Raw genomic sequence first — 14644 nt, 5'->3', positions numbered from 1 at the left:
GCCCAGACCAAAGCCAGCACTGCCACGATGCAACAGACGGACGTCGTGTGCATCTGCCATGACGCACGATGAAGAAGGAAACTTGGTGGCTTATGGGAGACACGTAAGCTGTCTCTACACAGAAGCAAACATCAGGCAAACCCAGAGTTAAAGGATGTTCTGCTAAGCAACTCTCCTGTTAGCTTCAAAAATGTGAATGTGGTGAGACACAAAGGAAAGCTATGAACTATTCCTGATTAGAGGAGTGAAGAGGTGCAACCGGGAACGTAGGCGCACAGTCTCAACCTGGAGCCTGGGTGGGGGCAAGTTACGATGAAGGGCATCACTGGGCAGCTGATACAAGGGGAAAACCGGCAGGGTATCATGATGTGCCCACGTTAACCTCCCTGAGTCTTCTAACTGTATCCACGTGGCAAGGAGAAAGCCCAATCTTAAGAAACACACGCTGATTTATTTAGGGTAAGAGAGTACCAAAGGAGGGGAGAGAAATAAAGCAAAAGCAGGAAAATAGGATCAACGGGTGACTAAGAGTACACCAGAGTTCCCCGTCATGTTCTCATTATTCCCATGTTCAAAATTATTTCACAAGAAAGCAAACATTTTTCAAAAATGAGTGTCTGATTTCTGCTCCAGGACCTTCTAATCTACTGGGAAAGAGAATACATTCTAATAACCAGAACGAAGAGATCGCCAGTGAAAACATCACGTTTGGAAGCAGACGGCGTGGTCTCCTCAGGAGCGAGAAGGACCCGCGGGCAGTGGCGGCTGGGCCCAAGCCCGGGTCAGGACAGTGGTGTACATTTCCATCTGGAGACAACACCGGTGAGCTCCGGATGGCGTGAGCGGGCATTTTCCAGAGTCTGGCGGCCACAACCAAAAGAAGAAAGACACGAAGAGCAAAGAGAAAGAAGAACGTGTAGAAACGAGGTGACTGTGGTGCCCCCAGGGCACCCGCGGGTCGGGAGGTGCTGCTCGCTGGGGCCGCACGGGAACCGCCGGGGCCACCGCTGCATTACGATCCTGCTCAAATCACAGGCTGGCGCTGAACTGCTCGTCCTTCCGGCTCAATCAAGACCTCGGTCTGATCAGCCTCACTTCCCACCCAATCATCCTGTGCAGCTGAGACCAAAGTCACGTGCAAAACCCTCCTGAGAACTCAAGAGCTCTTGGTGGGTGTGTTTTAACCAAGATTAGGAAAACTGAGGGATTAAACATGGCAGATAAGGCTACAAGCTGCAGCAACGGCCTTAAAACTGGCCGTCTTCAAGTCAAGGTTAGAGGTACTCACGAACTGAGGGTAAGATGGGAGGAAACAAACACCCAAAGGTGGAGTCGTTTGGCCCCCCAGATGAGGAGCTGGGCCACCACACGTCTGACCCAGACATCAGGGACTACACCTGGCCAGGGAGCAGGGCTGTGAGCTGGCATCTGAATCACAGAAGGTGGGCAAGGCCCCCCCCTCCCCCTACTCCCCTTTCTCCTACCAGGGAGACTGCCCTCGGCTCTGCACTTGGACTCCCTTTCGGGGGTACCGTGAGCGCATCCTCCCCTTGAGTCATGAAAAGTAACATCAGGTCTACCCGATCTCCTAGGTCACCTGTTAAAAACAAGTATCATCTGCAACTTGACCTTCCCCATCAGCATGGCACTTGGCACTGGGCCGAGGGGAGGGGTATTTTAAAAGCCCCGATTTCCCTTGGATTCTCCTTGTAACTGCACACAGGTTCTGTTTTCACCAGCCCTCATCCTCCCGCTCCCTAAAGATGAAGCAGAACTCTGGAAGGTGGATCCAACAGTTGGGCACAGATAGGTGCCCTGCCCCGGCCCCCCAAGCTCTACTAAGAGAGGAACCAGAGGAATCACAAACACATCTCCTCAGAGAGGTGTTCAACTATAAGCTTAATCCCTGTGCTACAGCACGCTGGACATAAATACTTCGTGCTAATAAACTTACTAACGTTGACAAAATATTCTAGGTGGATACTGTTAGCACACAACCCTAAGAGTACATGATTTTTGAGTTAAGAGAAATATCGTCCTCATTTCCGGAAATAAAAATTCTTCCAGGGGCACCTGGGTGGCTCAGTCGGTTAAGCTGCTGACTCGATTTCACCTCACGACCTCACAGTTTGTGAGTTCGAGCCCCATGCTGGGCTCTGCACTAACAGTGTAGAGCCTACTTGGGATTCTCTCTCTCCCTTTCTCTCTGTTCCTCCCACTTGTGTTCTCTCTCTCTCAAAATAAACAAACTTAAAAAAAAAAAATAATAATTCTTCCATGTTTGTAGATTTAACATTTTATTTGCCTCTAAAAATATTTTAATTTTTTTTTTTAATGTTTTATTTATTTTTGAGACAGAGAGAGACAGAGCATGAGCAGGGGAGGGGCAGAGAGAGAGGGAGACACAGAATCTGAAGCAGGCTCCAGGCTCCGAGCTCCCAGCACAGAGCCCGACACGGGGCTCGAACTCACGGACTGTGAGATCATGACCTGAGCCAAAGTCAGACACTTAACCGACTGAGCCACCTAAGCGCGCCTCTAAAAATACATTCTTTACATTTACTGGAAAGAGGATGGAAAATAGAGCCTTAGTAAGGAAATTATACAAAATACTGACTGCCAAAATGACACATTTCCTGATTCTTAGGTTCTAAGTCAAACCCCTGAAAACGCCAACCTCATTCCCACCAGCCAGGGCAGCAAGCAACCTGGCAGCAGGGAAAACAGCTGTGTCCAGCTGGAAGAAAACACGTCTGTAACAAGTGATGAGGGACCAATGTTAAAACACGCTGGCAAAATTCTGTACTTATAGACAGGACCTGGAGGCTTCTCCGTGGTCTGGAAGGCAAAGCCAGCTTCTTCCGTCAATGAAACTTTACCCCTGCTTTCAGTGGTAGTGACGGTGGGTTTAAAAACCAGCAACAGAAACTGCCCACCAAACACTCCGGGTCACATGAACGAGGTACATGGAGGTCACCCAGAGCCTGTGTGGTCCCCGGTGACGACCGTGTCGCCCTCTCGGTAGGCCTCACTCTCAGTACCTCCTCTGGGAGGGGGACCCTGAAGTCGGACTTACTCTTTGGAGAACCCGGATCTGCCTACTTTTCACTTGCAACTCAGCACTGAAGTCAAATGAACTGCGTGAGGGCCGACTTCCTGGGGGATCTACAACGACGTACCGCAAAGTCACGTGCTTCATGTCACACGCTTTGCTAAACAAGCAGTTTAACATGAAAATGAAACCTTAACCTTCAGAACGTTAAGAAGTGTAACAGACATAAAGATGAAAAGGTCTCGTCCCGACGTGTGACGTTCCTGATGGCGGACACCAGCACCCGGCGCCGTGCGGCTCACAGGCAGGGGGCCGTCAAGCCCTCACCGGGACCTGGCGAGAGCCGGGGGGCCTGAGCCAGAGTGTGATCGACGGGGAGAAAGGCCAAGAGCGGAGAAAAGCTCTGTGCTAAACAGTGTGCTGTGACCCAGAGCATCGATGCCCCCTGGCAGGTTTAACGTCTGCGGACCGCGGCAGTCCGCCAGCCTGCTCCAGAGTGTAAAAGCGCTCCCTGAAGAGAAAACACAAACCTGCAGACACAACCACACATGTTCACAAAACACGTAAGACACGGAAGTACCTGTTCCTGTAGGTCGTAGTCATAGCTGTCGTGCAGCAGGAGGCTGAGGACATACCGGGTATAAATCATGGCGTCGATGCCACATTTCTCCAGCTCCTGTCCCAGCCAGGTCTGCACTGGGCCCAGAGCATGGAGCAGAGACATCTCAGACACAGGTACGGGGCCTGGAGAAGAGGCTGAGGAGCTCTCAGATGGTAAACCGTCCACGACAACTGTGCACACAGGGCGCATGAATTTAGGTTGCTGACATCCTTAAAATGCGAGGCATTTTCTGCAGGTGACGTTCTGTTGGTATCTGGAGGGGATTTTCACTCCAGTAAAAAGGAGAGACGCCGGACATCTAGGATAAGCATCTATTTTCGTGGGCTGTCAGCCATCTAGACCAGAATTTCCCTCTTCAGACATGACCAATGAATCAGCATCCTGGGAGCAACACACACACAGATGTGGTTTACTTTACTTTCACATTGAGGCCAGATGGAAGTCTCCGGCAGAACCTACGAAATGAGAGAGAAAAGAAAGGCACGCGTTATATACAGATATAAACTAAGTCACTGACCTTTTGGAGCAAAAAATCCAAAAAAACTGTCTATTGAAATTTGGTGTCTTAGAACACTGATTTCTTTTTGCGGTAATCTTTGACATCTGAAGCCAAGTGACATTTCAAACCCTTAAAAGCTTAATACCATTCAAAAGAAAGGAAAACTCAGAACTTTATACTGTTGTGCTTACGCTCAATCCCAACGACACGTATCTTGCTATCTGAAGAGACCGGGCTAGTAAAACTTTGCTCATCTGTAACGCTGGAAGGCTGTGTGTGGTAACAAATCGCTAGTCCATTTTTAAGTGTACAGAAACAGGCAACTGAATTGTCATTTCGTTCAGACGCTGGTTAAAAATGAGTCCTTTTTATTGAAGGTTTCACAAAGACAATCAATCGCTTCGTATGGCTAAAAGCTTTGCACAGCTGCTCACCACTTAACTTATTTCGTAGAAGTTAAGGTAAACCGTGGATCTGGCTCAGAGCCGCGCCAGCTTGTACGGTTATATTTGGTGCAGCTTCCACACCTTGGCTGATGGTTTGCTTACTTGTGCGACAGATGCCATGCTCTTAACAGTCTTTTCCCCTAAGTTAACCTACTTTGCATATGTCAAACTAATCGAACAGTGGCCTTATCAAATCATAACATTCCTATGTTAGAGCTCTGATGAACTTACTTCACCAGAAAATAAAAACCAACACAACGGCAGGTGAATCTCCATGGCTCAGCGTTTGCATGAATTTTAGCAGACAATAAGAGGGTTACCAAAAGTGACTTTTAAAAAAGTATTTCTGAGGTTAGTAAAAGCATCAAGTCAAAAAGAGTTCCCCAAAGATTTAAGTCTCCGTTTCTTGCATTTCGTGAAAAACTACACAGCGAGTTTTACAATCATTAAATATAAAGAGGGGCGTCTGAGTGGCTCAGTCGGTTAAGCGTCCAACTTCAGCTCAGGTCATGATCTCACAGTTCATGGGTTCGAGCCCCGTGTCAGGCTCTGTGCTGACAGTTCAGAGGCTGGAGCCTGCTTCGGATTCCGTGTCTCCCTCTCTCTCTGCCACTCCCTGCCTTCTCTCTTTCAAAAATAAATAAAACATTTTTAAAAATTTAAAATATAAAGGAAAATGTTTAAATCTACCACAGGACTAAGTTATTAATTTGTCATTAACGTATATTCTGCTTTCTAAAATTTTCTTTACAAAACTGTCTTTTCTGATTTATGGAAACTAGATAAACTAAAGCAAACTTCTTCTATAATTTTTACCTGCTGAAATTTTCCAGCTGACTCTCAAAACACTTTTCATAAGTTCTTTGATATGTTTGGCACTCAGGATGCCAGACAGATCATCAATTAAGCAAGACAGGGAATTCTGGGGACATCACTTGAAGCAAGGTGACAAGCCGGTACTCATTCAATGCAGATCAACCAAGACAGAGGGAGGACTTTTAGCAACAGCGGAAGGAAGCAGATGAAAGAATGGAAGGCAGCTTGGGCTCACAGGACACGGCACCAGAGACTGCTAGAGGGTGACCCTCGAGAGTCCAGCCCCCCGGGCGCACATGGGAGGAGCTGCCCAAGCACAGGCAGGGATCATCACAAACAGGACCTGACGCTCAGCATGGTGAGGGATGGTGCCTGCTTCCCACCAGCCAGACTGGAAAACCTCCTAATTCAGGGACACTGGCCGCTCAGAAAGCTCCTGACTTAGACAGGGGGAAGGAACTGACTCTAGACAGAATGGCGCCTGCCTAACACATCCTAAAAGCAAGACCTGAAAGGACCATACCATTGCCAACTAACTTCACTTCAGCCCCAGAACAAATCTCGAGAAATTTATAGGAACACAAAAATATGCAGCACCTAAGAAAGTAAAATTTACGGGCGCCTGGGTGGCTCAGTCGGTTAAGCGTCTGTCTGCCTTCGGCTCAGGTGGACGATCCCAGGCTTCATGGGTTCAAGCCCCGTATCGGGCTCCGCGCTAACAGCACAGAGTCTGCTTCCAATACTCTGTTTCCCTCCCTCCCTCTCTCTCTCTGCCCCTCCCCTGCTCTCTCTCTCTCAAAAATAATATAAACATTTTTAAAAAGTTAAAAAGGGGCGCCTGGGTGGCGCAGTCGGTTGAGCGTCCGACTTCAGCCAGGTCACGATCTCGCGGTCCGTGAGTTCGAGCCCCGCGTCGGGCTCTGGGCTGATGGCTCCGAGCCTGGAGCCTGTTTCCGATTCTGTGTCTCCCTCTCTCTCTGCCCCTCCCCCGTTCATGCTCTGTCTCTCTCTGTCCCAAAAATAAATAAACGTTGAAAAAACAAAAAGTTAAAAAAAAAAAAGTAATATTTACCATGGCTCGCATCTAATAAAATATCAGCAGACATGCAAAGAAACAGACACAGAGGAAGGAGAAACGAAGAGATAAATTAATTGAAACCAACTCAGAATTGACACAAAAGTTAGAATTAGCAGAAAAGGATCTTAAAGCAGTTATGACAAAACGCCATATGGGGATGAGTAGAGAACAGAAGATATCAAGTCAAACATCTATAGATGAAAATGACAGTATCTGAGGTGAAAAGTACACAGGATGGGGTTAATAACAGATTAGCCATTTCAGAAGGAAAAATAACAGAGGTTTTTTTTTTTAATGTTTATTTATTTATTGGGGGGGGGGGGGGCAGAGGGAGAGAGAGAATCCCAAGCGGCCTCTGCACTATCAGTGGGGCTCGATCCCATGAACCATGAGACCTGAGCCAAAAATCAAGAGTCAGATGCTCAACCAGCTGAACCACCCAGGCGCCCCAATTACAGAGTCTTCAACTACAAAAGAAACCATACGAAACGAAACAGAGAGAAAGGAACGAATTCACACAGCCTCAGCGAGCTACGTGACAATTTTAAGAAATCTAACATACGTGTAATTGGAGAAGAAACAGAGGCAACAAAGATATCCGAAGAAATAATGGCCAACGTTCTTCCAAAACGGATGACAGCTAAACACAGAGATCCAAGTTCAATGAACTCTCAGCACAAGAAACGTGAAGAAAATGACACCGAGGCACGTGGCAACAAACCCCTTCAAACAAGTGACAGAGGAAGAATGCTTCACACCAGACAGAGAAGAGACACTAGGTGTAACAGAGCAAAGAGAATGAGGACACCAGGTTTCTTGTTGGAAACAGGCAAACGAGGAGACAAGGGGGCAAAAAAGACTTGAAAAGACTGAAAGGAAAAGCCAGCACCTTAGAATTCTGTACTCCTCAAAAAATCTTCCAAAACAAAGGGGAAACAAAGACTTTTCCAGACATGCAAAAGCGGCAGAGACATCAGAAATGATAAAGACAGTCCTTGGGGCAGAAGGAAAATGACAGTAAAGCAAAACGTGGACCCACTCAAAGGAACAAAGGGCACCAGAAACATTCTTATTACTTGAGTATCTTTAAAAGATAATTCAGTGATTGAAACAAACATAGTAACTATCTGTTGCGAGGTTTACAACATACGTATAAGCAAAACCCAGGACCACACAGCAGGAAGAGGCGCGGAGAAAATGTAATGCGATTCCCCGCTCTCCTGTCGCCCTACGTGGAATGGTAGAATGCCACTTGGGAGAGACTGGATAAGACAGGAGCTCATAACAATCAACGTAAACAGTCCAACCAACCAATTAAAAGGTAGAGGTGGCCGTGTGGGTGGCTCAGTCGGCTGAGTGTCTGACTCTTGATTTCGGCTCAGGTCAGGATCTCACGGTTCCTAAGGTGGAGCCCCCGTGATGGGCTCTGTGCTAACAGCGCACGGCTTGCTTGGGATTCTCTCTCCCTCTCTCCCTGAATCTCCCCTGCGATCACATGTGCTCTCTCTCAAAATAAATAAACATTTAATAATAATAATAATAATAATAATAATAATAGGTAGAAATGGTCAGATTGGACTCTAAAACTGCAAGACCCAAATATATGCTGCTTACACAAATATCCACATTAAAAATAAAGGCACAAATAGGTTAAAAGGACGGAAAAAGATACATCATGCCAACACTAGCATAAAGCAAGGTTGAATGTCTACAATAATGGGATAGATTTCAGAGCAAAGAGTATTAACAGAGGAAAAAGGTCATTTCGCAATGATAAAGGGGTCAATTTATCAAAAGGATATACCAGTCCTATTTATTATAGATCTAGCAGTAGAGTTTCAAAATGCGTGAATAGGAGCATGTGGGTGGCTTGGTCGGTTGGGTGGCCAACTTCGGCTCAGGTCATGATCTCACAGTCTGTGGGTTCAAGCCCCACGTCGGGCTCTGCGCTGACAGCTCAGAGCCTGGAGCCTGCTTCACATTCTGTGTCGCCCTCTCTCTCTGCCCCTCCCCCACTTGCACTCTGTCTCTGTCTCTCAAAAAGTGAATAAACATTAAAAAAAAAATTTCAAAATGTGTGAATAAAAACTAACAGAATTTCAAGGAAAAATAAACAAATCCACAATTATACTAGATTTCAAAACCTTTCTCTTAATCATTGAAAGAAGTAAATAGAAAATCAGTAAGGATATAAAAGACTCGGCAGTATTATCAACGAATTCGATATAAGACTATATTCTGGGCCATAGAGAAGGTTGCAACAAACTTTTTTTTTTTTTTAATTTTTTTTTTCAACGTTTATTTATTTATTTTTGGGACAGAGAGAGACAGAGCATGAACGGGGGAGGGGCAGAGAGAGAGGGAGACACAGAATCGGAAATAGGCTCCAGGCTCCGAGCCGTCAGCCCAGAGCCCGACGCGGGGCTCGAACTCACGCGAGATCACTCGAGATCTCGCGAGATCGTGAACTCACGGACCGCGAGATCGTGACCTGGCTGAAGTCGGACGCTCAACCGACTGCGCCACCCAGGCGCCCCTGAGAAGGTTGCAACAAACTTTAAAAGGACTAAAAAATCACAGAAAATGTGATTCTCTGACCACATGGAACCAAATTATAAATAACAGAAACGTATTACATAACTCTACATAACAGAGCAAAGAAGAAATTAAAGGAGAAACTAGAAAGTATTCTGAACCAAAGGAAAATGAAAATGCAAGACATGATATTTCTAGGATGCCACTAGAGCAGTTTAGGGGAAAACTAGTAACACCAAGAGCATGTAGAAGGAAAGCTCTCGAATCAATGACCCCAGTTTTCACCTTAAAAAAATAGGAAAGAATGGGGCGCCCGGGTGGCTCAGTCGGTTTAGTGTCCAACTCCACCTCAGGTCATGATCTCTCAGTTCGTGAGTTCAAGCCCCGTGTCGGGCTCTGTACTGACAGCTCAGAACCTGGAACCTGCTTCAGATTCTCTGAAGCAGAGCCTTCTCTCTGCCACTCCCCGCCCCTTGCGAGTATGTGTGGGCGTGTGTGCACACGCATGCGCGCGCGCTCTCTCTCTCTCTCTCTCTCTCAAAAATAAATAAAAACATTAAAAAAAAAAACTAGAAAAGGAAAGCAAATGAAACCAAACTGAGCAGAAAAAGGCAATATTAGAGCAGAAACCAGTGAAACAGAAAACAAAACACCACGAAACCAAATGCTGATTCTTTTCGACAAAGTCCTTTACGAGCCTCCAGCCAGACTGTTGAATAGAAAAGACATAAATTACCAACATCAGGAAGGAGAGAGGTGAGATCACTACAGACTCCATAGATTAAAAAGGATAACAAGGGGATGTCAGAAAAACTTTACACCAATAAATTATACAAAGATGAACTGGCCAAGTTCCTTGAAAACACAAATCACCAAAGTTCACTCAAAAAGAAAGAATAAATAGCCCCGTATCTATAAAAGTGACAGAATTTGTAGTTTAAAACATTCCCACAAAAGAATCTCCCAGCCCAGAAGACTTCAAAGCTGAATCTCACCAAATATTAAGGAAAACGTGATGCCATGTCTATCCACACTCTTCCAAAAATTAAGGAGAACACTTCCCAAATCACATGATGAGGCCAGCGCTATCCTGACCCCAAACCCAACACATTATAGGAAAGGAAAACCACGGACTAATATGCCGCATGAACACAGATGCAAAAATGCTGAACAAAACGCAGGAAACCAAATCCTAGGATGTATGTCAGACCCAGAGAGTAGGGATATCCAAAGAAGGCCGTTCATGACATCGACACACTTGTCTTTGCAACAGAACCTTTAAAATACTAGTTTCACACTAAACAACTTAGTGTAAGGCTTTTTTTCATTATTTAAATGCACTAAGGCCTTAAATAGTCATGCCATGACAGACTTTGTTCACTGTGAAGACAGAGAAATGCTGTTTTAGTTGTTGTTATGTACCCTTAAAAAATGTTTTTAATGTTTATTTTTCAGAGAGAGACAGAGCGTGAGCCCGGGAGGGGCAGAGAGAGAGACAGACAGACAGACACACACACACACACACACACACACACACACACACACACACACAGAATCTGAAGCAGGCCTCAGGCTCTGAGCTGTGTGTGAGCCCGGGAGGGGCAGAGAGAGAGACAGACACACACACACACACACACACACACACACACACACACACACAGAATCTGAAGCAGGCCCCAGGCTCTGAGCTGTCAGCACAGAGCCCGAAGCCAGGTTCGAACTCACAAACCGTGAGCAGGACCTGAGCAGAAGTCGGACATTTAACCCACTGAGCCACCCAGGCACCCCTATTATGCACACTTTAAAACATGGTTTCAAACCAACCATAGAGGTTTGTTGTCATTAAGAGATTTCACCCTTCTTTAGCCAAGTTCAAGGATTCAAGAAGTGGGTGAGAAAAAAAAGTAAGTATACAAATGCAAAATGAAGCAAAGCGCGCTGGCCTCCCAAGATCTCACCAAACTGGTTAAAACCTTCCCTTGCATTCTCACCTCTAACAGAACTCTTCCTCGAACTTGTTCAATAGCTGATTCTATAGGGCTTTTTATTTATTTTTAACATTTATTTATTTTGAGAGAGAGCGAGCACGAGTCGGGGAGTGGGGGAGAGAGGGAGAGAGAGAATCCCAAGAAGCCTCCGCACTGTCAGCACAGAGTCCAACACCAACACTGGGCTTGACCCCAAGAATCGTGAGATCATGACCCGAGCCGAAATCAAGCAAGCGTTGGACGCTTAACCGACAGAGCCACCCAGGCACCCCATATAATTTTTGAATAATGGGCCAGATCCCTAGACTCACTAGCGATGATGACCTTTTTTTTATCCCTGATGGTTCCGACTGCAGAGAACCACAGAAAAAGAGCCCAGGCTGGTAAGTGTGCTACCACCAGACGCCCTGGCAGTTGTCTGTGCGACACCTCTGAGTGAATCCTGGTAGCAGAGGATCTGAGGCAGAAACGGCACAAGATGGCTCTTCCTGCACCATAATAGCAGGTCTGAATGTTCCTGGAGCCAGGGGGTGTCCGTGCTCCTTCTTCTGAACCCCAAACTGCCAGGTACAGAAGACTGGGCCAGAACTAAGCTTCCTCTCCCTAAGCAGCAAGCCTTCAGTAGAGGGGTGAAGGCTGGACCAAAAGAGAGTCTACTTCCGGTTCTGAACGGAAAGGAGACTCCTAGGTACGCTGGCTCATGATTTTTGTTAAATTAAAACTCATTTGGGGTAGGATCTATCACGTGGTCAAAACGACGGGAGGGGCCTGACAAGCGGAGGCAAAACCCGTGAACGTCCCCCTGGCAAGTTCAAGAACACAGCTGGCAAACACCCCAATTTCAAACTGTCTATTCATCTTTTTTTTTTTTTTAATTTTTTTTCAACGTTTATTTATTTTTGGGACAGAGAGAGACAGAGCATGAACGGGGGAGGGGCAGAGAGAGAGGGAGACACAGAATCGGAAGCGGGCTCCGGGCTCCGAGCCGTCAGCCCAGAGCCCGACGCGGGGCTCGAACCCACGGACCGCGAGATCGTGACCTGGCTGAAGTCGGACGCTTAACCGACTGCGCCACCCAGGCGCCCCTGTCTATTCATCTTTATACTCCTTTCCAAATGTGAAATTTAGCCAGTATGAAGTTAAATTCCATTCAATCTAACTAAAATCTCCAAAAGAGTTTTGAGGAAAAAGTATCACTGTTTATACTCAAAAAGTTTTTGTTTTGCTTCATTTTTCAACATTTGATTCTCCAGAGGTTCACAGAGAAGGAAAGACCCTTGGACCATCTCGAGTGTCTGTCTCCCAAGCAAGACTGACCCAAGTCATCCTAAAGACTGGGCTGCATTTGGTGGTAATTTATAAGGTCTCACAATAATATACTTATTTTAGAATATCTTTTTTCTTTTTTACATCAAATTGTAAATGGTTTCCAGCAAGGACTCAAAATACACATATAGCTACAATTAAATGAAGTTTCTACCACTTATGGCTTTAAATTTTTTTTTTTTTTTTTTGATTTTGATTTTTTAGAAAGAGAGTACGAGTGGTGGGGGAGAGGGGCAGAAGGCTCGGGGAAGGGAGGGAGAGACAGAGAGAGAATGAATCCCCAAGCAGGCACAGCTGGGATCATGGCCTGAACCAGAACAGAGAGTAGGACACTTGACTAGCAGCCCCCGGGCGCCCCTCTTGTTCCGTTCTTGAAGGCAGCAGGGACAGGTGGAGAGCACACGGCCCAGCAGCCACCACTCGGAGCTCTCTGTAGTCACTCTCACCTCCGCTACTTACTAGCCGGTTTTGTGCCTGTAACTTCCTGGGGTCTGTTTCCTCATCTGTAAAACCGTAATACACACCTGCCCTCCCAGCAGCTCAGAGCCTCACGACGCTGCTCAGCGAGCAAATGAGACCGACATCTATGTATTTATTCTGTGGCCTTTGCATGTCCTACAGTGTCATACAAACGGCAGGTATTGTTACCAACCACCCCCTCGAGTTGTTACATTTACACCTACAGGCGCCTTCACTAATCGGATCCCATGAAGAATAGTATTTGTGGAAAATTTATTTCACTTTTAGGACAAAAAACACTCGATTTCCTTACTATCCTTAAGACAATAAAGCATGAGGGGCGCCTGGGTGGCTCAGTCCGTGAAGCGTCCAACTTCGGCTCAGGTCACGATCTCACAGTTCATGGGTTCGAGCCCCGCGTCGGGCTCTGTGCCGACAGCTCAGAGCCTGGAGCCTGCTTCGGATTCTGTGTCTCCCTCTCTGTCTGCTCCTTCCCCACTCACACTCTCTCTCACTCTCTCTCAAAAATAAATAAACATTTTTTAAAAATTTAAAAAACAATAAACTATGAAATCTCCGTCACTTACAAGAAACTAGCTTCTAGTCACTTCGAAGCCTTCCCTCTTGTTAACCAGTAGCTTAGTTCTCTGCTACAAATTCAAAGAACTCAGAGTGGCAGAGCGCAGAGGATGACCCCAGAAATACAACGGCTCCTTTGCGGTCCAGCTCTCTACGTGTTTTGAGGCACAAACCGCAGGGCAGTCTCCGCAGAGAAGGCCCACCAGCCCCCAAAAGGACCGACCCAACAGGAGCTCTGCTGCCCAGTGTAAAATTTCTAGCCCTTTTAGAGTCCGAGGTATTAAAAATGGCCCTGGTGGTGAATGAACATCTTCCCCCAAAGACTGGGGCAACTCTGTGCAGGCTTGGGGATCGATCAAAGCCTCCGGGCCTAACATTACTCTGGGCCCAGAAGTCAACGTGCTGGACTTGGGGGCGGGGAACCTCTTTCAAGTCCCGCTCACTCCGGTGACACCTCCAGGAGTCCCTATGCCACCATGGGTCCTCAGGACCCTGGGGCCTGTGATGTTTATGATTAGATCCGGGACCAGAGTAACAAACTGAATTTTAAAAATAAAAGCATTTAATTCTTTAACTATCTAGTCCATAGGTTTTCAGTCATATAATTAGTCCCAAATGATCTGTCCACTAAGAAAAAATGAAAATGGACCTACTACTTAAGTGATTACATAAATACTTCTTCAATAATTAAGACACGGGAAGGCCACAAATTTCAAATGAGCAATTCAATAACGAGGGTTTTTTTGTGGTGGGACGAATGGTCATTTTGAAGATTTTTTGCCCAAATCTCTCCCCTTACGTAACAATGCTCCATGAAATACAATGCTGTCTTTCTGTAGTCTTTTAATGATACCACACACATTCCCAGAAGTAATTCAAATTACAGCCCCATTAGTGTGCCTGGCGAGTCCTCCGGGGCACAGGAGCAGTGTTTCCTACAAGCTCTAAGAGACAGACAGTCTATGGTTTAGTTTCTGTAGAGCTCAAGCAGAGCAGACAAGTGACCAGCTGAATTTAATTATCAAACTGTTTCCGGGGCAACTGGGTGGCTCAGCTGGTTAAGCATCCAACTTCCGCTCAGGTCACGCTCTCAGTTGGTTAGTGCAAGCCCCACATGGGGTTCTGTGCGGACAGCTGGGAGCCTGGAGCCTGCTTCAGATTCTGTGCCTCCCTCCCTCTGCCCCTCCCCTGCTTACGCTCTGGCTCTGGCTCTCTCTCTCTCTCTCAAAAATAAATAATAAACA

The 14644-nt window shown here is 46.4% G+C and overlaps 1 protein-coding gene across 6 annotated transcripts in view; it reads right to left on the bottom strand.

The window, feature by feature from the left end:
- Positions 1–14644, bottom strand: part of KIAA0232 (KIAA0232 ortholog) — an 87850-nt gene that overhangs the window by 48537 nt on the left and 24669 nt on the right. For all 6 annotated transcript variants that reach the window (XR_007151486.1, XM_047855386.1, XM_047855387.1 and 3 more), the window contains exon 2: positions 3633–4129. Coding sequence is in view for 5 of the 6 variants with exons in the window: in XM_047855386.1 (XP_047711342.1) it covers positions 3633–3863 (231 nt within the window). In the remaining variant the exon portion in view is untranslated. The remainder of the gene's footprint in view (positions 1–3632; positions 4130–14644) is intronic.

The sequence above is a fragment of the Prionailurus viverrinus genome, chromosome B1 (assembly GCF_022837055.1).
Source record: "Prionailurus viverrinus isolate Anna chromosome B1, UM_Priviv_1.0, whole genome shotgun sequence".
NCBI classification, from domain to species: domain Eukaryota; kingdom Metazoa; phylum Chordata; class Mammalia; order Carnivora; family Felidae; genus Prionailurus; species Prionailurus viverrinus.
Note: the sequence above shows the minus strand (reverse complement) of the source record. Positions and strands in the feature narration are given on the sequence as shown.